Genomic DNA, 25213 nt, shown 5'->3' with positions numbered 1-25213 from the left:
TAGAAACTTGATTTTTATTCTTCAAATTACATAGTTTTCTTGTCTAGTATAAAAAAAAAGAAAAAAGAAAGAAATGAGAGGGTGGGGAAATAAATAAGGTTTTATCCCAAACAGAGCCATCTCTTCCAGCTGATACTGCCAAGCAATATCTGAGGAAAAAAACACATGACAGGGGACTTAGCGGGAAGGAAAAAAATCACCTTCCCAACTACGGTGCCCAGTATCAGGAAAGAAACTTATTCTTGTCTGCTTCTCAGTCTCATCTTTTTCTAGGCAGACAGAATAAAAACCAGACAATCTAGAACCAGTAAAGGACATTTCCATGTATTTTCTTGTTGTCACTTACATGGAAAGGTTTGACCTCAGGACAGTATGTTTTCTAGTGTACTTTGTTTATCATTCTTTATCTGAATGGCACCTCTGTCAGTGTATGTTGATAGTTTATCTTGGAGATATACAGTGTGATTCACCCTCTTGGGAGACACTGAGAAGCAGATGAATCACTGTGGATTACATCAGAGCCAGACCAAACTTTTATACGAAACTTGGCAAAAATCTGAAGACTAATCCTCTGAACAAATGTGAAGCTGTCTACATGAGCATCTTCTATCTTATTTCACCTTCTTTCACTGGCTCAGAACTTCAGGAAATTTATTTCCTGATGGATAAAAAAAACCTGCAAAAATTCAAATAATATACCACAAGACATTTTCTGGATAGATCCAACCCAAATCAAAGCAAAAACCTCAAAAGAAAACTTCTCTTGTGGACCATCAAGCACAGTTTTGCAGTTATGTGAAATTCAGGTAATGAATGATAAACAAAGTTTTGGACTAGCACCAACATTCTACTTTTGTATTCATCCTTCACAGGATGAAGTACAGGACTCACAGCATCAAAGCAAAATGCTAACTAGACTCAGAAAAGCAGCATGACTGGATTCTTAAAGCTCTTCTTAACACAGACAACTGTTCTTCAATTTCCGCTTTTATTGACTAGACTGTTTCTCCCTGAACAGTATGGGACAGATTTTTTAGAACTAGTAATTAAGGAAGAGAAACAAATAATCTGATACTATTAGAATACTTTTGTGGAAAGTGCTGCAAGAAAGAAGACAGAAAGTGTAAGAGAATTTGGCCTACACTGGGAAGTCTATATTGCTTGGAAGTCTGAGTGTACCAAAGATCCACAAAGTAAGATCTACCTGGCACGAAAATCTTGAAAGCAATGTACAATACATCCAACTCCAGAAAAATGCACCAGACTGAGCCATCTTAGTTTTGTCAAAAACTGCTGATGACCGAAGCAAACAACTTCATTCTGCCTCCACCATTTTGCTTTAGGCTGTATGCCAATGTTCCCCAACACACTAAAAGCAAAATGAAAGAGTTCCAAATGCATTGTTCACCCACCAGGCAGAAGTGATAAGGAAGAACTCATGGCCTGTTCCTCAACAACTGCTAGAGAAACCAGCAGCAAAACTCCCAAGCTAAGAACAATTTTATTTCTTGGAGCTCTCTAAACAATAAAGCCATCTCATTTCAGGTACTATTAAAAAGCATCCCAGGCAAAGTATGGCAATGACTATAAATATCCTCCAAATATAATTTCTGTAAAACCCCTATGGTATTACAGGATGCTTATCTATATTATTCTGCCTTTTGTTCTTAAGCCTAGTTTCAGACTGTGAGCATCTGCACACCTTGTACAGCAGCATCTGCCCATAGCTTCCCCAGAGCATCACAGATGCAGAAGCTCCCCAAAGAATATGTTTCATGGTAAAATACTGGTAGACTGTTACACTAGCAGGAATAGTTTTGAAGAAAGTTGAACAGCTTGACAGCAGCCAGGGTGAACTACTCCTGGTTATCTGAGAAGTGGAACCCAAGGAGATTGACCTGACACATCAGCAAAGTACTCTGAAACCACACTAAGTTTGGAGCACAGCAGGGCAAATGAGAAACAACAGTGACAGCCACACAGTTCACACAGAGCATCCCCAAGAGAGCAGCTCTATGCTTACAATGAACACTGCAGCCAAAAGGAACCAAAATCATACAACAGCTTCTTAAAATAAGTCCTCCCAGCGGGCCCTGCTTCCTGTCCTGTAACAGGCACCAGAGCAGAGGAGTGAAACTGAGTCTGAGTCACGTAAGTGCACGTGTGCGCAGTGTGCAAGAGCACTGAGCTCTGGGTGCCTTGCACGTGTGGCTGCCCACACACTTGTGCAGCCAGCCACAGGACCATGAGAAGAACATGAAAGCAGGATGTCTCTCTCTCTCTCAACTTTCTTCATCTAGGCAGAGAACTTTATGTAGTTGAAAACTCAAAAAATGTGGAGATTTTTTCATCTCTACAGGTAAAACATGAGCAGATATTGCAGGCCCTTAACAGTGCACAGGTAACTAGAGCTCAGCCTCATAAAAACACACCACTTCTGCTGTGCCAGACCCCTAGGAACCTCCAGGATCAACACCTTACCACTACACCATTTTGTATGACAGCAAAGGATCAAATTGGACACAGTCACAGGAGAACATGAAGATAAAACTTTTTTCACAGTAACTGAATATTGTGCTCTCAAATATTTTCTCTCTTTTTCAAAAGTGCATTTCTAGCTTTATGGTTGTGATGACAACTTTTATGTTGGGAACCAAGAGTAAGTAATATAAGTAGCCCAAGTCTGCAAACACACTAAAATAGGTTTCTCAAAATTATGTCACATCTTCATGCCTTGACTTCACTGAACCCCATCCTTCTCATTAGTTTTTTGTTTGAACTATCTGGTTTCTTCAGGTTGGAATCAATGAAAGAAAAAGACTGGCTTTTTGTTATGTCTTGGGTTAAAACCTATTGAAACTGGTCGCTCTAGCACTGCATTTCCTTTCAAGCTAAATAAGGCTACAGTCAAATACCCCTTTGTTTAGTAATTGCTAAAAACAAAAGACTACAAAAAGACACAGGCTGTGCAGGGTCTGGACCTCACCAGACAAAGGGAATCATGAGAACAGATGCCACAAATGTGGAGATTAGGGCAATGAGAAGTGCAGCTTGCTTCTGGAAGTGTTGGGGATGAATATGGTACCTTTGTTGACAGAGGAAGCATAACTTAGCATGTGAAGCTTACTGTAAGCCAATGTTACTTACACAATTTTTACTATATTGAACTATTGTAATTATTTCTTTGGTAATTTGCTAGCTGTCACTCAAAGCACATGGAACAGTAAAACCATACAACTGTTCATTTTACTTTTTGTTTTTGTTGGGGTGCATGTGTGTGTGTAAAGAATACCAAAAACAGGTTTCTTCTTACAAAAGTCATCCAAAACCATCCAAAATTAAGTTTACTCTCTCAGAATTCTATTAGGTTACTTTGAGCCTTAAAATAAATCTCTAGCCAAGTCCTAGATGGTTATTTCAGTGGTTCTTCCAGTTATTTCTGAATAAAGTTTTAACCACTTCTGTTGGAATCATCAGTATTCAACAGGTTGGGGTGAGGAGAGAAAGTGATCTGTCTGAGCATTAGACAAATAACAGACTTACTGACAGAATAAAAGCAGAAGAAAAAAAACAAAGTAACAAAAAAGGACAGCAAATCAGTTTGCTTCTGGCAGCATTTGAGGAAGGCCAAAGGAAAAAGTGAAACACCTTACAGCATCCAAAAGCCTTTGGGTCACTTTATTTCAGCTACTTCATGCCTTAAGTTTTGGAAAGAAGAAATACAGGAACGAAATGCTAAAAAGATTTCCAGTACATCAAGTCAAACTTGATTTATCCATAAAAAAACCCCAGTCTAATTCCTAAAAGCTCTGCAACAGCTCTGGCCTGTTTTCAGAGCACTGTGGCACACAGAAAGTGAACTGGGTGCTGATGGGAGAGGTACAGCATGTGCTTAAGAGAAGGAAGGACTACAGGAGAACCCCATGGAAAAACCATGTCCTGGTCAACCTAGTCTCCAGATGACCTGCTATAAATGTGAGAAATTATTTTTCAAGCAAAGTATAAGGGATTCTCTCTGTATTTGAAACTTTGCTTGAGCTGCCTCATAAAGGAAAGCCATGAAAAGGCAAAATTCACTTTGGAAAAAATATGCCCAGATAAGGATATATAAGGCTTCCTGGATAACTATGCAGTAACTGGATCATATGCATACAGAATTTAACATTTTAGAAATGGAGCATCCTTCATATAATGCTGAACATTTCAGTGTCTCTGTAAATTAGAAAAGAAGATGGAAAGCAGGACATGGTGAAATTCTTTTGTCCATTATTACACAAAACTGGCAAGAATTAGCAGTTGAAGCCAGATATTCCCAGACCTCAATCTTAAAACTGTATTTTCTTTGATGTTTCTCATTCCTAGAGCACATTTAATAGAGCAGCGAACAACTAGTGCTGATTGTTGTGGCTTATTAGCCAGTGATAGACATGGGGCAAGTGTATCCTCATTTCCCATAACAAACATTTGCACATGGGACTGAAGCACTGGGAAGCCATACATGCACAGCTATTGTCTCAAGTCAACCCTTCCTTCCAAGGTCCAGTTCCACTCCCTCCTCCATCTCAGTCCCTTCATTAATCTCCCCATTTGCCTTCTAGTTTTGTTACAAGTTGTAGTCTAGTTATTGTCACTAAGTACATGAAAACTGTAACCAAAGACAGTCTGTGCCTAACATAATTAATCAAGTAATTTCCAGCTAATGATTTACTGTTTGCTTCACTTCTCCACCCACTGTCTGGCTTTCTAAGGGCAAAGACATAACTTCTTGCATGCTGCTAGAGGACTACACACAGTAACGGGACTAAGAATGCAATAAAAAAGATTTAATGTCAAAGGGGATGAATAGAATCAATGAGTATTTTCCCTTCAGCAGAGAACAGTACATTGCTACTTCAGTGGCAAAGGCCCCTATGCTCAGAAGAAGCTAAGAACTGCCTTCTGCAAGTGCCACGCCAGTGGAAGCACTTTTGGCTTGACTTGTTTTGGCCCATGTGTCTGCTATTCTGACTCTTCAATGAGACAATTCACTGTCTGTTTCTGGGGACAGAATGAATGGAGGAGTTAGATCAATTATCTGAGAGTCTTCAGGATACACTCTGACAGATGATGAAAGGACTCTAATATGTAATTGAAATACCCTGTACCAAAATACTCACATTAAACCTTGGCTGATTACACACAGGTCTGAGCTATCTCAGACCTTCAGAACAGGAATTGAGTTGTTTATCAGTGAAAGCCAAACTTCTAAAAGCTGGCTGCCCACTACAGAGCCTTTGTGTTGGGTAAATTAGCTTCAGGAAGAGAATCAGAATGAATTAAAACCACATGGAGATCCTCTCCCTTTACCCCCCTTTTCCCCTTTCCTCTTGCTGTATGAATCCCCTCACCACGAGACAGAGGCCAGTTCAGTATAATTTAGTCCAGTGTTTTTGTTTCCTAAAGTCCCAGTCTTGGGCTGAGTCCATTAATAGGCTGCAGCTGATTTTAATCTAGATGAACTCAAGACTTCTCTCTTCTTTGGTTTTAAAAAGATTACAAATTGTGTGTTATATAAATAGAGGGAAAAGGGAAAAAAGTACCAGAATGAGTAAAAAAATCTGCTCTCCATTAGCTGACCTGCTGAACAAGACTGTGATTCAAATAAAGATGAGAAATGAGAGCTGTGGGGAGAAAAATACACAACTAAAAGCTCTAGTGATACTGCACCCAGACACAGTGGTAAGAGGAGATGCAGTAATGTCTGATAGCTACCATTACCATTGGAACAAAACAGAAGAGATATTAATGGGACTCCAAAAGCAACAAACCAGATGCCTCAAAGACTGTTCTGATAGTTTGCAGCAACCCCTCCCTGTTAAACATAAAATCACTTTGATTAGCAAAAATGACCTCTTTCTATCTCAGGTCTCTCTGGTAGCTAAGGTGGAATAAGTTGGTCTCAGACTAGCTCCTTATAGATATTTTAGAGTGTGAAAGAATGCCATGATACTCACACGGACTGATTCAAGTGGGATTTCTAAATAGAGGTGCTGACCCTAGAGAGAGTTGCCTCAGATCAGTGCTGAGGTAATTTTGGGTGGGAAGGGGCTGGGCTTTTTTTTTTTTTTTTTTATGCCAACTTGAATTCTCTGTCTGCCTAATGTCACTCTGGAACTCTACACACTGGATGGCTCAAGAGTGCATGAATCCATGATCTTGAAAATAATTGCTATAGGCTGAAAATGTGACACTCATTTTTATTGATGCTCAACCTCAGTGCTGGTGCATTTAGAGTTTCCATTTAGAGGACTCTCATGAACAGCTCATACACAACTGCTCTATTTAAAAATGGCCACTGCAGCTGAGCAGCAAAGCCAAACATGAAGGGACAATGAACAGCACAGGAGCTGAATCTAACTACTCACAGTACCCTACAGGCAGGTGTCTCCTGCTGGAGAGCAACAGGATGGCTGCCATTTGGAAAAACAAGAGTTATAGAATTCTCTGTAACAGACTTCTGTTGTTTAACTCCAGCTGAAAAATATAGATAAAAAACTGCATTCAATCCATAAGAAAAACAAAATGTTTTTCATAGCCTATGAGCAAGATGTTAGGTGAGCTGTACTCACAAAAGAAAGGTCCCAAAGAAGCTGGAGTTTCAATGTCATTATAATAATTTAAAAATCTCAAAATAGCATTTGATTCCACAGATTCCATTTCAGAAGTCCAGAAATGTTTTTCCTCTGCTTGTTAATGCTCTCATTTTGGGAATTGCACTCATCTGTTTAACACAAAGAGAGTCTATACCTGTATAAAGTAAAAATCATAGCTTTGCCATAAGAAGGAAATAAAATAGATGTAGTAAAAGTGCTAGTGAATCAATAATAAACAGTAGATATGCAGAGAAACAGATGTACAGATAACATCAGTAAGAGGAATCACATGGTTCTATCAGATTTACCTGAATACACTCCCTCAATAAGTTTCAATTGCAATGATAAACGTGCCTGGATTAAACCCAGTAATTTTTCATTCCTTGCTAATGGGGCAAATGTAACTTAGAAGGAGTCTGTATGCAATCACTGGAGGTTTTATTTGTATAACTTTTCTGGAGTTTGACCATGACTATATTTGATTGCATGTGGGTGGCTGTGGGACAGGAGGACAGCTGGGTGAAAAACTATGACAAAAGGAATCTTGTCCCATTTCCTGCCTGTGCTTCATTCACTAATGAGCACTGCTCTGGGTCATTCTCAAGATTTCTTCATCTGTTGTTGTCTCGTCTGCAAAAGGGGCACCCTGGCAGTGGAGCTGTTGTCAGCTTGTCTTGAGAGTTTATTCTGCCGCCTCTCACCCTTGCAGCTGTGTGGGATTTTAAGTGCCTGGCTGTAAACAACTCCATATTTTGTGCTTCTTTTTGGATGACTTGTAGGCCAGTCTGAGGCCAGATGTGTTTGCTGGTGTAATCTGTTTCTCATTTCTTCTGATAAATGCATATCTCAACAACTAGTAATAAAGTGAAATCACGATATATCTGTTGTCTTCTTCAGTTTGATTTCTATTGGAAAGAAAATGTTAATAAAACACGGCTAAGTCCTCAGTCTCTCCTTTCCTCCTGGAGTGCTTGAAATGTTCATTGAACGTATCCCTACAAATAAACAACCAGGCTGGTGAATCTGATGCCATTAGACTCCTGCTGTAGCAACCAATATCCCTCTTGCTAGCTTGTGGAAGCAAAACCATTTTGCTTCTTTAAGAAACAGTTTTTCAGTAACACTGTGTCATCTATTCTTGTTTCTTTTGTCAGATCAGTTCACTTGATTTCATCCTGGTAACAGGTTTACTCCTTTTAACAGGATCCTTTTATAAAAGGCTTCTACTGGTGCACAGGCAGCATTCAGCCTTCTCCCGGTGCAAACTGTTATCAAGTCTAGTCCATTGGTGGGAAAACTCATTAGAGAAGGCACATAAGGACTGCACGTCTCTCCCTGTGCCCAGGGTTCAGTAAGTCTCCATGCAAGGAAAAGGAAGAAATCATACCCAATTTCATTTTATCAAAGAGTTGTCTTTTGATTTGTGCTGTAAAACAGAATTGTACTAGCTTTCCCCTTCCAAACAGATGTAAAGGTGAGGCAGTGGGAAGGGGAATGCTGCAACAGCTTAGCCTACCCTCTTCCACTAATGACCTGCAAGACGTGTACCACTGCAGTGCAACACAGAACTCTGCTGTCCATGATTCTCCTCTTCTTTCCAGTTAGATCATGGCCTTATCCACTGCCACTCCTCATATCTATTATAATGGGACCCTAACTCTTAATTAAAACCACTACTTAAGTCTGTCAAACAAACTGCTCCAACAAAAAGTAATTCCATGAGGCATGGCTTTGATAGCAGACTTCCCATCCTCTTGTAACTGCTACATGGTTTTTTACATCCTCAGCAAGTTGAAATTGTGGTAGATACATAGATAGATATGGATGGTCATAAAAACAGTTTCTATAAAGTCATAGGGTTGTCCTTTACCCAAGAAGCCTTTCAGACAAATGCTCTAGTTTCATCCCAAAGGAGATTTTGCCAAGCCCTCTAGCCCTAGGAGGGAAAGGAAACCCTTTTCCACAGTGCTAGGCAGTCCTAATTACAGATGCATCAAACCAGCACCTACTTTTATTGAAGATAATTGTTCCCTGACAGTACTCAGAAGCTCATCTATTGTCTTCAACTGCACTAATGAATGTTAGTTACTCACTCAGCCTTGCTTGTTCTGTTCAGCAAAGAGGACACCAAACCCCAAAGTAAATTCTATTTCTTCTGTGTCTCTTCAGATTTATTTTAACACCCGAATACAAAAACTGTAACTGTATACATAAGCCACCATGACTGGCATAACTGAAGACAACTGTTTAAACTGGCAAAGACACAATTTATTCTATTAAAACCACTCATGATGATACGTGAGAAGGAAAGAAGTCCTTTTAGCTTTTAAGAAACAAGTAATTTCTAGGGTTAGTAACTAGGAAAACAAAACAAACACAAAACATTTGTATTTGTAAACTGAGTGTACTTGCTGTGGCTTGACTAAAATGTGCTAAATCTAATCTTGGAATTTTTTTCTTCAAAGAGCCACCACACTTCAAGATGCTAGTAATGTAAGAAAACTAAGTACAAGCAGAGTCATTCCCTCACTGGCCCATCTGGATTTTCAGCATTTTACTGAGCTTCCATATCTATTATGCGAAATAAAGACCAACCTGTTTTCAGAAGGCTACTTTGGTGGGTGGTCTGAATTAATTTTATTTCTTAATTTAATTTCCCAGGACATGCATAGTTTTCTTTCCATTTTCTGTGTTGAACTTAGTGGGTTTACAGAGTCACAATACCAATAATGTAATATGGAGTATTCGTTTTATTTCTTCCTGTATCCAGCATGGTTTTACACACAAATTGATCATACCCAGAACCACAAGAAGCATATCTCATTTGAGCCTGGCCCTAATTCTTCTGCCTTCATTGGTATATAGGTGATGTACTATGACCCTTTAAAGAATATTTCTTACACTTGACCCTCTCTGTAGTTTCATGGGATTCTCCCCATTCTCTTTGCATTTTAACCAAACGCTTTCACTCTGACAAATCACCATGCCCTCAGATCACTTGCATTAAACAAAACAAGGCTACTTTATCTAATTAATGTTCTTGCTCTGTCTATGGTAATGTTGGTAGAACCTTCACAAAACATACTGTTGTGGGATTATGGAAATAGACTCTAACATAAATGTGTGATTTTGTACATCATGCACCATGGCAACCTGTGAATTAACAGGATATCAGTGCAGGGATGCACCTTGAATGGGAAACAAAGCTGACATGTATTTGTGGGCTGCTTTTATTTTCTGTCCAGAAATTTCAAAGTATCATATACAAGGAATGAACTCTGTATATCAGAATCAAAATATGCACTTATATTTTTCAAACATCCCAACACCACAGCATTGTCTCTAATGGGATGCAAATCTGTTTCTCCAGTGTCTCTTGGTATGTAGAAGTGGTACATGGACTAGACAAAGCTGGAGTAAGACTGACACACAGGCAAGCTAAGCAAAATTTCATAATTGCCAGGGGTATCTTTAAATTGTAACCTGAGCTTAGCTGATTGCCTGAGTCATCTGAAAATCTGAAACAATGGCTCTGAGCATGGTAAACTTTGTCACTAATCTGACAGTGTGTCATCCTCATGACTTGAAGGATGGGGAGAGGGACAGCAGGCATTCTGCCACTTCAGCAGACAACTCTATGGGTGGAGCAGGAACAGAAAAGTACAGTAAACCTGACTCAGTCTCTAGCAGATATGTTCAGCAACATGACTGAACTTTATACTCAGGACACTGGGTGCCTGTCACATTCCATAAGGAAGTGGCATCTCTTACTGCTCCTATGGTGAACAACAATGCAGAGGAGGAATCAAATGGCAGAGAAGCAGCAAAGCAGAAGAACCAGGGTTTAGAACCAGGGTTTTAAAACCTCACGTGACCTAAATAAATACTAGCACTGACATATCTGATTTGGGGCTGTCATGAAAGGGAAGCCTAGTCTTTAGATAAACAGTGTCCGCCCTTAACCTCCTGAACTATCAATTTTCCTCATCTAGTACTGCAGAAAGGTTATGTTGCAGTGCCCTGCGCTTCCTCACATTTAAAGTTAGGGTAGCCAAGGGCAACAAAGACTCCTTCCTCTCCAGCCTGATAGCAGAACTCTTCCTTCCTTTTGTTCACATGAAGAACAAACACTGAGTTGAACAATAACAGTGGATGCTTCATTATGATGCTCTCTTGGGCACCCAGCCCTGGTTAGCATTATCTTACCCCTTGGTTTTGTTTTAAAGGAAACTGTGAATGGTCTTTTCAGTTGCTGGTGTTTCAAGATCAACATTACCTCTACTTCCTCTGTTTGAAAGTTTCCTTATTTTATTAACAATATGTGTCACTATGAAAAAAAAACCCAACACCCAGCAAACAGAGAAAGCTTCCAGTCTGAGGCAAGCAGTAACAGAAGGCCAGCTAAACGAGCTTTCCCTGAACCAGTTAAGCTACTGATTCTGCGCACTATAAAAAAACCCAACAAAACACCAAACCAAAAACAAAGTAAGCCAAAACAACTTAATCCTTAGCAACTATTGAAGGAAGTGGACATGAGCAACACAGTTTAGGCCTGGAATATACTTTATTTGAAAACATCCAGGCATCTGCTCACACTTCTGAAACCTACTCAACAGCAGACCTCTCCCTGTCATATCTCCTACTTTATGAACTAAAAGACCTTTAGTTATTTAACAAAATCCATACCCTCTGATCTGTCACAGATAGATGGCAAACCTGATTTACCACAGCTACCACTTGTGCATTCCTGCAGACTTTTACTCTTCCCAGAGAAGTAATTCTTTTGGACAAGTTACTAAATTATCTGTCATTTTTCACATTTCATTCACACAGGTGGACAAATTTAAGGACAATTGGGCAGTCCTCTCTGATGCAGGCATAGTCAAGCACCTACAATGAAAACAGGTGTTGGTGGACACAGTTCACGGGACCATAGAATTGTTAAGGTGGGAAAAGACCTTTAAGTCCACCAAGTTCAATCACCAACATGTTCACCATTAAACCATGTCCTAAAGTATATGTTTTTTGAACACTTCCAGGGATGGTGATCCCACTACTTCCCTGGGCAGACTATTCCAATGCTTGGCAAACCTTTCCATGAAAAAAAAATTCCTAATATCTAATCTAAACCTCCACTGTCACAACTTGAGGCCATTTCCTCTTGTCCTGTCATGCTGCCCGAGGGAAGAGACTAACACACACTTCCCTACAGCCTCCTTTCATGTAGTTTTAGAGAGTGATAAGGTCTTCCCTAAGTCTCCTTTTCTCCAGGCTAAACATACCCAGCTCCCGCAGCTGCTCCTCCCAGGATTTGTGCTCCAGATCCTTCACCAGCTCCATTGCAGTTCTCTGGACATGCTCCAGCACCTCAATGGCTTTTTTGTAGTGAGGGCCCCAAACTGGACACAGAATTTGAGGTGTGGCCTCACCAGTGCCGAGTACAGGGGGACACTCACTGCTGGTCCTGCTGGCCACACTGTTCCTGATACAGGCCAGGATGCCATTGGCCGTCTTGGCTGCCTGGGCACACGCTGGATAATATTCAGCTGTTGACCAACACTCCCAGATCCTTTCCTTCCAGGCAGCTTTTCAGCCATTTTTAAAGTGAGCAGTTGTGTATGAGCTGTTCCCCAAGCCCATAGGGTTGCATGCGTTGTTGTGATCCAAGTGCACGACCCAGCACTGTGCCTTATTAAACCTTATACAATTGGCCATGGTCCATGAATCCAGCCTGTCCAGATCACTCTGCAGAGCATTCCAGCCCTCCAGTAGATCAACACTTCCACCCAAGCTGGTGTCATCTGAGAACTTGCTGAGGGGGCACTTGATCCCCTTGTATAGGTTGTCGGCAAAGATATTAAACAGGGGAGCACCACCGGTGGCTGGTCACCTACTGGTTGTAGCACCACTCACCACCACTCTCTGGGCCCGGCCACCCACACAGTGTTCACCCAGCAACCAGTACACCCTTCTGCACCATGGGAAGCCAATTGCTCTATGAGAATGCTGTAGGAAACTGTCAAAAGCTCTACTAAAGTCTAGGTAGATGACATCCACAGACATTCCTTCATCCACTAAGCGGGTCACTTTGTCATAGAAGGAGATGAGGACGGTTAAGCAGGACCTGCTTTCATACACCTATGCTGGCTGGGCCCAATCCTCTGGTTGTCCTGTACATGTTCTATAATGGCACTCAAGATGATCTGCTTCATGACTTTTCTTGGCATCAAGGTCTGGCTGACAGCTCCCCAGATCCTCCTTCTGGTTCTTCTTATAGATGGGCATCACATTTGCCTATTTCCAGTCATCTGGGATGTGCCTATTGACCAGGACAGGTGGCAAATGACTGGAAGAGTCTCAGCGAGCTCTTCCACCAGCTCTCTCAGTACTCTTGGGCAAATCCCATCAGGCCTCATGGACTTGTGCAGGTCTAAGTTGCATAGCAGTTTGCTGACTATTCTCTCCTAGGTTATGGAGGCAAAAGTTGTTTCAGTGGTAAGTGGGAAGGGCAGCAATTCGGGCAGACAGCTTCATCCTCAGCCAAGGCTCTTTTTCCGCAAAGAAGTGTTCACAAAAAAACCCTACTCTTGAACTGAGTGTGAGGCAAGCTGGCCTAAATTAATGCCACACTGCTGGCTGCAGCCCTCGGTGGGCCAGCTCACTTACCCCTTCTGCCAGAAAAGGCCTTGAGTTTGCAAATTCAGTTTGTGTAATAAGTTTTCCTGTGCCCTTAAGTGATAGAACAGTAAGTGGTGTCCTTCCTGAGATCAGACACAGCTGGGACCAGGACACCCTTCTCCTTTTGTGCTCAGATGTGACAGTGGAATTTAGTTCATTCTACACTAGAGTAATCAGGGCTTGCTCTGACTTTTATCCGTTACTTAGGAACCTTTCCTAGGGCACGACAAGTCCTCCAAATGAAAATCAAACTGTGACTCAGGTGGCTACCCATCCTTGCTGCTGCTGCCTTGTACTGCTAGCCAAATTGGCCCATTTGGCTATGGGTCAGTTCTGTGACCACTCATTCCCCTAATACACATTTGAGAGAAAAAGGGGGCGAAAACCTGTTTCTCAAGGAAAAGAAAGTATTCTGGATGAATAAAAGTGACCTCTGCTAAACTCTAATGAAGTCCTATCCAGTGTTACTCAGCTGGGAGGACTGCTGTGATGAAACAAGGCAATAAAACTGTAGAAGAAGGAAGGCTGAAAGGCAGAGAAGAAACAACATACCTCTGAGCTCTCCTGTGCTCTGCGTGAGGCCCTGCCTCATGAAGGTGGCCAGGATCACATAACAGAACTATCAAAGTTATGCTTTAACCATCCTGATTTAGTGCTTTTGGCTTTTGCTAACACATTAGAAATGTGCCAACACGATGGCTTGATTTTCAAAGGTAACAAGCACCTACAGGTCCCACTGCCTTTGGTGACAGCTGCAGCTCTAAAAATCAATTTAAGATAGCTTGCATATTGAGAAGAACTGAAGGAAAATAAAAGGTCTATTGTGTAGATATGAAGAGCTTAAACACTGCTGATTGGTGGTCTATGAGTCCCTTCCCTTTTCAAATGAATTTCACTTCATGTTTTGTTTGGTTTTCCTGTTGATGCATCCTGTACACTCCGGTGCTAAGCTGGTGGGATCCCACATACTTTTCCTGGCATGTGGTGTTTAAAATAAGAGACCTCAGCAATCGGATATCCTCAGCATTTCCAGCTATTGAACACAATCATGAGTGCTGTGATCCAATTTCAGAGCAGAAGAGGAAAGATATAGAGTAATATTCTCCCTGGGCTGGTATGGGGCAGACAAAAGAAAACTAAGCAAACAGGATGTTCTGCTCCTCTGTGGACTTCAGCAAATGCCACAGCAGACAGGATATGGTCTAGCTCACAGCTGCAATGTATGTGCCTGGCTGCCCAATACCTTGTTTTGGTAATTCACTCACAGCACATATATAGCATGAGGAAAAGTAAAAGACATGGTGTGCAGTTCCCACCTGTCATGTCTCAGGACTGAAGTCCTTCATCAAGCATATGCAGCCTGAAGGAGGAATGTGATATTTATACATGCTACTAAGAAAGAATCTCATCCCTAAATTCACTCAGAACATTACCAATGCAACACTTGGCGTTCACAACTTTGAATACCAGCCTGCTTGTTCTCAGCCTGTTCACTGAGTAGTAAGGCATATCTCAGCTGAGGTCTCCACAATAGCACACAGCACTCAGTTCAGACTACTCAGACTAATATTCCCCAACGTTTTCTAGAAACGTCACTCCTCACATCTCTGCTGCAGCTTCTGGAAAGTGCACCTTCACAGAGCATTGTACTATATCGGAGATTGCTTCTGCAGTTGAAAAACCAGGAAGTTTAAATGAAAAAGAGATTCAGTGGACAATAAAGTAAAATCTTTTCAACAACAAGATTTCTCGTTGAACTGGTAACTATAGCATCATTTTCATTTGCTTTCTCTTCAGCCCTGCAGGCATACATGCGCTGCCTTGCCAGTGTGCTGAGCCCTAAGGCAGACCCTCCAGGGTTATTCAGGTGGCAAACCAAGGAACAGCCTGGGCTGATACATCACACCCTAGCAAACTGCTGACTAACCTTGTTGCCTCTCTTATCTCTATAATGCTTCCTTAACTTAATCTGGCCCTGAAATTTAATCTCAAAAGTTTTTCAGGGGTCTTCACAGAACTGAATGACAAAGGATCAGATTTGGTTTCATTACAACATAAACACTGAGGATCAGTCCTAAAGTTCAAAGGGACATTGCAGAAAGTACTTTACAGTAACAGCCCAATATTATGAATTTTAGAGAATGACTGTAATGAGAAAAAGCATTTGAAGTAAACCACTGTTTGCTGAGAGGGTGCCTGTCACATGTGCCTTTTTCTAAGAAAGTACTATATATTCCTATTCCATTTTATCAAGATAGACTTAAGATCATATGAGCAGATAATTTAAATCTGTGACAGGGCAAGTCAACACATCAGATGCACGAGGTTGTTTGGGGTGTGTTAATTCTGGAAACATAGAGACAGTTTCAGAGAAAAACAGCACTGGGGTCAAAGCAGTGGAAGCCCTATTTGTAAAATATCATCCCTGTGCTAGTAAGTCCCTCCTCAGGCAAAATTTTCTAGTTCAGACGAAGTGCTATTCAAGTGTGCTTGTCTACACAGAATTGCACTCCAGAGACTTCCAGAGTTTAGACTATAGGTAACTCTTGGATCACCACAGCACCCTCCCTCCCCAGCAGAGGGAACAATAAAGTATCCAGCATTTCTCTTTGGAAAACAGGCTCTACACTTAAGAGATTTTACAAGATTTTAGTAATATATAAATTCCTATAGCTAAAAAGTTGCATGTGTTACCAAAGGTAAGTAATTTGGGTCATAGTCCTCTATTGCTAACTATCATTTCACAAGATCAAATGACGTCAGTGATGGCTTCACCAAACATGTTAGTGGTGAAGGCAGAACAGACACAACCTTTGAGGATAGCAAAAGAAACCTAGTTGCTCCTACATGAGAAAGAAAGAAATCACAGTGAGACTTAACTGTCTTTTACTTTCATAAGCGGCACACAAAAGCATGAGACTACTCCGGCTGAAAAACATGTTTTTGAACAGATATTTATTTGGCTTCCTACTCATAAATGTGTTCACTTAAGAACATTAAGTCCATTTTAGGTACATTTGACCTTATTTTACAAATCTGTAGCTTGAAAGATGTAACATCTACACTAAATCTGGGGAATTACTAGCAAAGTCTTAGTCTTCCATGACAATGTTCAGTTCCCAGAACAATATATTGTCACAAATCACAGATACTACCTCCAATCAATAGACAATTACACTCTTTATGTTCAAAGCCTTTTGGAAAAACCTCCATTTGCTTTAGCACTATGCTGAAAACCCAGGGGAGCAGCCCACTTTGATCAGGGATTCATTGCAGAGAGCCTGGTAAGGAGAAGATTTCTCTGAAGTGAGATAATTTTGTCCCAGGAAGCCTATGCCAGCCTTGAAAAGAGGGGAACAGACTTACACTCTTCAGCTCATTGTTTTAACAACACTGGATTAAAAGACATTAGTTTTGATTCATACTTGTGTAAATGAGAACAGATTTGGCACACAGCTTGCACTAAAGTTTTCTTTTTTATTACATTTAGCAGGACTGCAGACAAATTAAATGCTGGCACTTCAGCTGCAATCTAGTAAAGCATTTAGGGACATGTTTGGCTTTCAGTGCAAAACAGCAGTACTGTATCTTCAGTATCTTTACATGCATCTTCAGAAATAAGCAGGTAATTCAAAACATTGTGCTAAATTGGATTTACCCAGCATAACTCTCACAGAAAAAAGTATGGCCAGAAACTTTACCATCTACTGCCTATCTACTATGCCACTATGTGAAAGGTCATGTTTGCAGAGAGAGCATTTAATTTTATTGAAATGACAGTTTATTTGGTTTCTACTGGATCTAAACCCAAGATGCCTTAAGTCTTCCTTCACTATTAAACCCTTTTCCTTCCATTTCTCTTCATTAGCATTTTTAGTTGGTTTTGCATCTGTGTTCTGTTTCTCTGTCTTTTGACATTCATTTAACAGCTGTGGAGTTTGGCTACTCCAGCAAGGCTTTGCTAGTGCTGCTGCAGAGCAGTAGAGCAGGTCGGTCCCACAAACTCATCTAATGAGGACACCCTCCCCCAGGTGAACACCAGGCCAGGTTTAGTAACCCACTCCTCAAAACGCCATGAATTGCCTGAACAAAAGGACATTTTCATTGATGTCAGCTATATCTGTGTGGGTGATGTTGCTGGCATTGGGATGATGGCAGTCTTATTTTTTCTCATGCCTTACTGCCAGGATAGACTTAACCTACAAACTGATAGTGCTTCTTTGCTCTCATTATTACAAACCTGTTAGAAATAGCATGAGACTTTCAGTGTCCTGCGGGGAATACAGCAAAAATGGTTCCACCCCACAGAGATCCTAACAAAGATCAGCTCATCTTTATCCCTCCAATAGGGCTGGAAATCACCAGTGGCACTGCAAATCTTTTACCATCTCAATAGCAATGCACAACTCTATTCCCATTAATCTGTCTTCCACCCATTCACACATCAAGTACAACCCTGCTTCATTTTACAGATTATATCCATGTTGCTCCAGACAAAGGTCACTTTATAGTTACAGTTCTTCAATTGAATAAAAGCTTTTGATGCAGTAAATCATTGTATTTCACTGTTCAAACCCACACAATACAATACAAATAATGCTGCCCTTTCTTCCACAATTCCTTTTCTACCTCACTACTTGTTTCTTTACAAAATAAAATGAGGCACTTTTCACTTGCTTCAGCCATAGAAATTAGTTATAGCACTTTGGAGACAGTTTGCCATGCTGCACTACAAACCCAAATCCTATGCCATTTTGAGATCAAAATGAGCCTCTTTCTTTACTTTAGAGACAAATGAAACATAATGTACCAAGGTTTCCCTAGATTTAGCTGTTACTAGATCTTTTCCCATACTACTGTGAAACTTAAGACACTCTCTTCCAAGAGCCACATTCTTTTGTTTCTACATATAATAAGCTACCAGCCTCAATAAGACATTACATGCAAGGTGAGCACGTTTGTGTTCAGACAGGCTGTGTGCAGTGTAAAGGAGGGCAGGAGTAAGGGTGGATTAATCAACTAATTATCCAGTCCTGTGGCACAACCCCCAAACTATTCCCTTTAGCAATACAAGGTATTCTATTCTTTCTTTGTGTAGTGAGGGGAGCCAGTCAGCAGGAGACACAAAAGTTTTGAGGTTAAATTTATAGACAGTTATAACTTTCTTTCAAAAGGAAGAGTAAAACATAGCAAGATAAATCATAATGCCAACTACACTCATGAAAAACGGTAACCATTTAACAGCAACAGCGCTTTTTTTAGCACTGAAGGTGATGACAAGAACTAAGGCCAAAAGCTGAAGGCATACAAATTCTAATCTGAAATACACAACAAGGGTTTAGCAGAAAGGCAGCTATAACTTGAAAACACTGTCAAGGCAAACCAGGGTTTAGCAGAAAGGCAGCTATAACTTGAAAACACTGTCAAGGCAAACCAGGAACTCACATTTCTTTATGTCTGCAAATAACATTGAATACTTTTCTAGAAGACATGATTCAGTGCAACAAAATTATCAGGTACCTGAAGGAAACATATATGATACATGGCAAGTCAGTTTGGAAGAACTGATAATTCTATCCATCTTTAAACCCTATGAAGCTGAAAACATATCATTACTCAAAAGCAAGTCCTAGCTCATTAATACAATTTGCCTTATGTTTTCAGTGTTTCTGAGTTTTTTCAGTGAAGAGCAACGTTGATCACTTAGTTAAAGCATTCAGTCCCAATAGAGACTCTTCGGCTGGCAAACAGCCACTGTGTCCCCTGTTTCCCTTTGCAGCACCATCCTCTTGGTAACAGAAGGCATTTGCTTAAGTAAGATGGAATGAGGCTTCCACAAACAGCTGAGTTATTGGTAGCTAACAACTAGGCTTGTTGCTAGCTTGTATTTATACCCTGCTGCTTTTAAAGTAGACTTGGATGATCACCCACAGAATACAGCTTAAAATCAGTTCATTCAGCCTATCTTTTTTGCATATGTGTGCACAAAGCTTAGTAGCATCTTCTAGTTCAGCTGACCTAACCCAGTATGTGCTACATTCAACTTCAATGAAACTACAATTAGGCAAGAGCAGCTCAAAACTTCTTCTGACTGTTATACCAGAACAAAATTACCAGCTAGTAATTTCCAATCAGAACAGAAATTATATCACTGCCAATGAGAAGAATCATTCCACTTAATCAAGTAGATCTGGAGCTCTTTTAATTTTATTCTTCTTTTTAACAGTATAACTTCATTCACTTCAACTGGTATATTGAAATAGGGAAGCGACAGCAAGTTCTTAAAACAGCAAATATAAGTTGACAGTAAAACTTCTGATATTTTGCAGTGCTTAGATCCAGGTTTCTGCCTTTTTGTCTAAGATCTCTACAAAATAGAGATCTGCTGTCGGACTGGATTCTGCATTCCCAATTCAGGTTCATCAAAGAGTGACACTGTACAGCATGGTAGAACATGACATGACATTGTATTGCAACATAAAGGCAACTGAGGGTACTTTTGGGCTTGCAGTCCACTCCCTCTACAGCACAGAGCAATCTGAAACAACGAAAGTAGGAGGCTGAAGACTTTTCTTGCTAAATTTCTGACTGTCCAATCTTGCTTTTCAATCAACACATTTCATTTCTCTAGTCTGAAAGTGGAAGTAAAAGAGTGAGTGCATAAATGGATTCTCTTCATCCCTGAACACTTCAAGTTTATAAAAGCAAAGAAGGTTTCTCCAAGGGACCCTTAGGCAGCCTGGACATCTCCTCTGACAATAAAAGAGAAGCAGTTCTGCCTTCACTAGGGTCTCCTCCAAAAATTTCTGTGCTTGCACTGAGGCCATGAGATGCAAAGATACCAGGGAAACAGAGCAGCGATTTACATTGACAAAGAGGATTTTGATACACTCCTCCAAATGGGGCAGCATTACCATCTTAATAGCCTTTTGCTCTCAGCCCTCTTCCTGAGGACGCTGGAGATTTTTGCAAATGGAGAACAGTTCCGCTTCCCATTTTAACTGCAACAATAGCAGAAGGGCTCCTTAAACTGCATCAAATAGCAGTCTGTGAAATCCCTAACTAGTCGCACTGCCTCTCCTGCCGTTTTATTATCCTCCAGCCCACAGAACAAAGCGGGGGGAGCCCCTCCTCTTTTTTTTTTTTAGCCTATTCCACACATCCTAATCCCTCAGAGGTGGCAATGGAAATTGCTTGTGGAACTGTTAAATCACACTTTCACTTTGTCTTTCATTCCCCATTCACCCTCGCTAATCAGGGAGCTTCCAGCCACATTTTCCGATATCAATTTGTTTATGGCCTATTGGTTAATGGTCCTGGGATAGGACCCCCTGAGTAAAAAGAAAGAATCTTGGGCACTTCAGCCAGCTGCTGCTTCTCACCAGTTCCCACATCCATCCACTTGTTCCCATCAGCCACCCTGAATGTGCTCACCTCCTGACACCAAGGGAATTAAACAACAAAGCCTGAATGGGAGAGTTGCCTTTGCAATCAGGCTGTGGGACAGATTCCACTTGTTAGTGCTAAGTGATGTCCCTCAAGCAGTCACCGGCTAGCCTGTGGCTGGTTGCCTTACTGTCACCTTACCTTGCACCCAGCTTCCCTTTGGAAAGAAGCATCAGGTACAACTCTCAGAAAAACTCTAGCCTCTCTTGAACAAGGCAGCCTGGTGCCACTTTCTGCATCTTATCCAAACCAGACATTTCCTGGTGATTTGCTCACTTCCTCTTTCCACAGAAATAATGATCACTGAAATATGGGATGAGACCATGCAATATTTACTTTTAAAAATCAGTGAGATGGCTCATATGTAAGTGCTTACAAGTCTCTGTAAAAGAGTCTGGGGCACATTATCAGGGGAACCATGCCCTTCCTTGCTACCTATCTTGGAGAAAAATATCTAAAATAGAAACATAATGATGTAGTCAAAAAATAATAAAAGGTTGACAAAAAGAAGACATTCTAGTTGCCTTTCAAAATGCACAAAGAATGCCTGATATCAAGACATCTATTACTTAAAGAAATCTGTGCTGATATCTTATTTGTTTGTAGAAAAATGGTGAATGGTGTTTTAAATGTACACCCCAGAAACATATGGGTATAGGGAAAAGAGCAATTGCCACACTTATGATACAGTGATATCCTCCTATCAGTGCTGCTCCATCGTCATTATGTGTAACCAGGCCCATTTACTCTTTAAAGGTATGGTTCAGTCCTGGGAAAGTTATATTCATGGCTCACAGAAAAGAACTGAAAAAACTAAGATCACCTCTGAACAAACGCTCCCTGTTTCTGAAATGGGAAAACTTTCTTTCCCGAAGTTTCACTACATTAGTGCCTGAGGACAGAGCAGGAAATTGTCTCCCTTTTTAAATAATGACCAGAAACATCTATGTAACTCAAGACATCCAAGATAGAAAAGTAGCTTGTCATCTGCCCTATAGCGAAACAAAACATGTCAAGACCAACTCTTGCAAGTAACCTCAGTTTAAACTAATGAAAACTGTTTCTAGTTCCTGTAGACTTTTAGAATTACTGGTACCAAATAAAGCAGATCAAGTGCCCAAAATGCTACCTAAGAATATATTGAAAATAGTATCCAAAGGCTTAGGAAACACTGTGTGGACACTCCCCTCCATCAAAATTATGTAGATGTATCAAACGGAAGCAAAAATGCACCATAAAACATTTTCATTTCTTTTGTTTTCTGACATTTTGCATCACCTGAGACGTAAGCATATTGAGTCACTAAGAAGTATAAATATGTCATTAGTCTGGTACAACCTGTTTGAATGTGAAAAATGTGCAGTCAGAAGGAGGAGAACTGTTCACATCCCTTAAAATGTTCATAGTGCCTCATGGGATCAGTGATTCTCAATCAGTGGAACCTGAGAACCAGCGATATTCACTTGTGTTATTGCCATGGCTGCATATCACAGTGTCTTCCCTGAACAGGAAGTGACAGGCACTGACTAGTTTTATTCAGTCCGTTAAACTGATGCAGTGATAAGGAGCCAGGCTGCATATCAAAAGACATCAACTCAACAAAACTGACCTATGAATGTTTGTCAAAAAGTAAGGATGTTTGTTAGGATAAATGGGGAAAAGAAGGGAAGAGTTGAACTTCCCTCTTTACCGTGTCTAAAAGTACATGATTTAGGACACAGCCACGAGGAATCCTAGCTCCCCATCAGCATGGTATTAATATCCAGCTTTTCAGAATACCACTTCATATCCTAGAGAATCTGAGGATATTTAAGACCACAGGGCATTAGTATTAAAAGAATCACAAAAATACAAAACAGATATTAATTTCCTGTATTTTTACTGATGTCAAGCCATTTGCTAAAGAAGAACCATTTTAGAGCAGGTTATTAATGATAGATGGGTATGTTTCTTCTGAAGAAGACTATCCCATAGGACCCATGTTACCCAGACCATTCCGCTTTACCTTGGAGCCCTGGTTAATAATTTCAGGGCCCACTCCCAGATCCATGGCAATATGCAAGAACTAATTTAGTGTAATCCAAGAAAAACCAGTGAATTCAGCAGAATGCTGCCCTTGTCAACCACAGTGTTTAAATGTGTGGGATTTTAATTCTGTATAAACAGCACCATTTTCAACAGTAGTTGTTATCTACATTCAGTCTGCTTAAAATACTAATTGAAAAGGCAAAACAACCAATGTTCTGGTCTTACCCTGAAGAACCAAGCCTGATTTCTCAATGGTGTAGAAAAAAGCAGAGAATGGAGCAACAGGGGATTTAGCAACCAGGAGCTGCAAAACAAACATATGATGTAAGTATGCATCTTTATAACACACTGATCAAAGCTCAAATCTGCAAAACAAACTCACCAGATTTAACTTACAGAAGTAGTAAAGCACACTTCAGAAATAACATGTAGTTATTGATCTAGTCTTGTCACTTCTAAGTAGTTGAGGTCTTTTCATACACATATATAGATTATGCTGCAATTTTAAAAGGATTCACAGTTCCTAAAAAACACCATTGTGGGAACCCAGAATGCAGAGAATATTTCTCTGCCTGTTTTGAAGGGTTTTACCCCCCTGGACAGTACTGGTTTTGGCCCTTGTCCATGGGAAAATTTGCCTAGCCTCTGGGAAGAATTTGAATTTACAATGGTGTGAATTAGGTCATAGAATACTATGTGAGATTATCACAGAATGAAAAATTTAGAGTTTTTAGGTCTATTTACATAGCAAATAGATAAAAGCAAAAAACTTCAAAATGGAGGATTGTTGTTGTTCTCCAGATCTTCTTCTTCTTCTACTACTCCATATTCTGCAGTAGAAGTAGTTTGGGATGACCGGATAAAGAATTACGCAGTTCCTGTCTACGTGATTTAGGAACTTGTTGGACATTAGTAAAAAAGTGAAAATATCTTGCATTTTAAGTTTTCATTGGGTAATTTACTTTTAAAAAGGCTGTGAAAACTTGATAAGTTGTCTTCTTGCTGCACTCTCTGCTCTGTGCTATGTCTAGGCCATGCCAGTGGCTTGTACTCCTTAGATAAGAATTAATAAACACCTCTCTGGGGACTGAGAAGCATGAAGTCCCATTCGCCTCCTTTTTCCTCCTGGCAAAAATCTGAACGCCTCCCCCATCAGGGAAGACAACAATTAATAACGAGGACAGCGTTAACCATCATGAAAGCAGTAATGAAAGCAGTAAGCTTTGCTTGTCTTACTGGCATCCTGTTAAGCTTAACCATTCCTGCTGGTTCACGGTGTTGCACTCAGAGACAATTTTGAACAAAACTGCCACAGTGCATGGCAATTTTTCACTGCCATTAGCCATTCCACAGATATGCCCCCTTGCCTTCTCCAAGAACTCCATCCACTGTCCTCCTCCAGCCCCTGGAAGCAGCACATCCACTCATGGGTTATCACACTGGGGATGGTAACATGCCATTGCAAGTATCTGGATGCCCTCTTTTGCAAAAGGGGTAATGACCATGTTAAGCTTTATTCAAGGATCTTGTCCTTGAAATATCAAAATAGGAACTGGAATCCCCTCAGGGTGAATAGTGCAATTGAATTTAGCTTGGTGTTAGGGTGATGCCAGAAATAGACCCAGCTCCCTGGCTCCACTATGGAAGAACCATCCTCTGTGGAAGATGAGCTGCAGCAGAGCTGCGGAGACAGAAATGGGCTTGTTAGCAGGGTAGGGAATGTGGGACCTGCAGGTGGCAAACTCACACAAACGTGCCAAGCTTTATTGCTTGTCTGTTTGGTTTTTGCTCATTGCCAAGGACTGCTCCTCCACAGCTTGCCTCAAAATAACCCTCATTCTGTCACCTACATGAAAGTGACATTTTAATGACAAATTTAATACGCTCTGCCCAAAATGTGATCAGCACAAACACTGATCTCATGGTGCCCATGTGGCCCTGCTTCAGTCACTGACAGCAGTGACTGAAGCAGAGATTTTTCTGTAGCACTTTCAATGCTAAGGGTGTCTGTAGAGTAGGTAGTTTCATTTGTATTTGCATGTAATCTGCAGACAGGACCATGCTTAGGTGCTTTGTCTTCCAACTCTTTCTCATCTGATTCTGATCCAGGCTGAATTAAAAATATCCCCATATCTGGTTCTTCAAACATAACCATTATTACCCACAGCTAGCTAACATTTATGGGCTTCAGCATTTAAACCAAACATAATCTCCCTTCTTCTTTGAAAGCAAAAAATAAAGGCAGGCACAAAGACCACAAATACAGTCAGAGAATATCAGACCAGTCCAAATGACAATGTTTTCCTTTCTGTTTTATGAAGCTGGCAAAACCACCTCAGGATATGATACCATGAATACTTTGTGAACACTCCAACTAGGAAAACCGCTGTAGTAGCACTTTCCCCTTTTCCATGTTAATTACCATTCTC

At 40.6% G+C, this 25213-nt stretch overlaps 1 protein-coding gene across 3 annotated transcripts in view; it reads right to left on the bottom strand.

Moving 5' to 3' along the window:
• Positions 1 to 25213, bottom strand: part of RAD51B (RAD51 paralog B) — a 424424-nt gene that overhangs the window by 109388 nt on the left and 289823 nt on the right. For all 3 annotated transcript variants that reach the window (XR_004240589.1, XM_032110706.1, XM_032110707.1), the window contains exon 10: positions 23010 to 23088. Coding sequence is in view for 2 of the 3 variants with exons in the window: in XM_032110706.1 (XP_031966597.1) it covers positions 23010 to 23088 (79 nt within the window). In the remaining variant the exon portion in view is untranslated. The remainder of the gene's footprint in view (positions 1 to 23009; positions 23089 to 25213) is intronic.

The sequence above is a fragment of the Corvus moneduloides genome, chromosome 6 (genome assembly GCF_009650955.1).
Source record: "Corvus moneduloides isolate bCorMon1 chromosome 6, bCorMon1.pri, whole genome shotgun sequence".
NCBI lineage: Eukaryota > Metazoa > Chordata > Aves > Passeriformes > Corvidae > Corvus > Corvus moneduloides.
The sequence above is the reverse complement of the archived record's forward strand: the minus strand, read 5'-3'. Positions and strand labels throughout refer to the sequence as shown.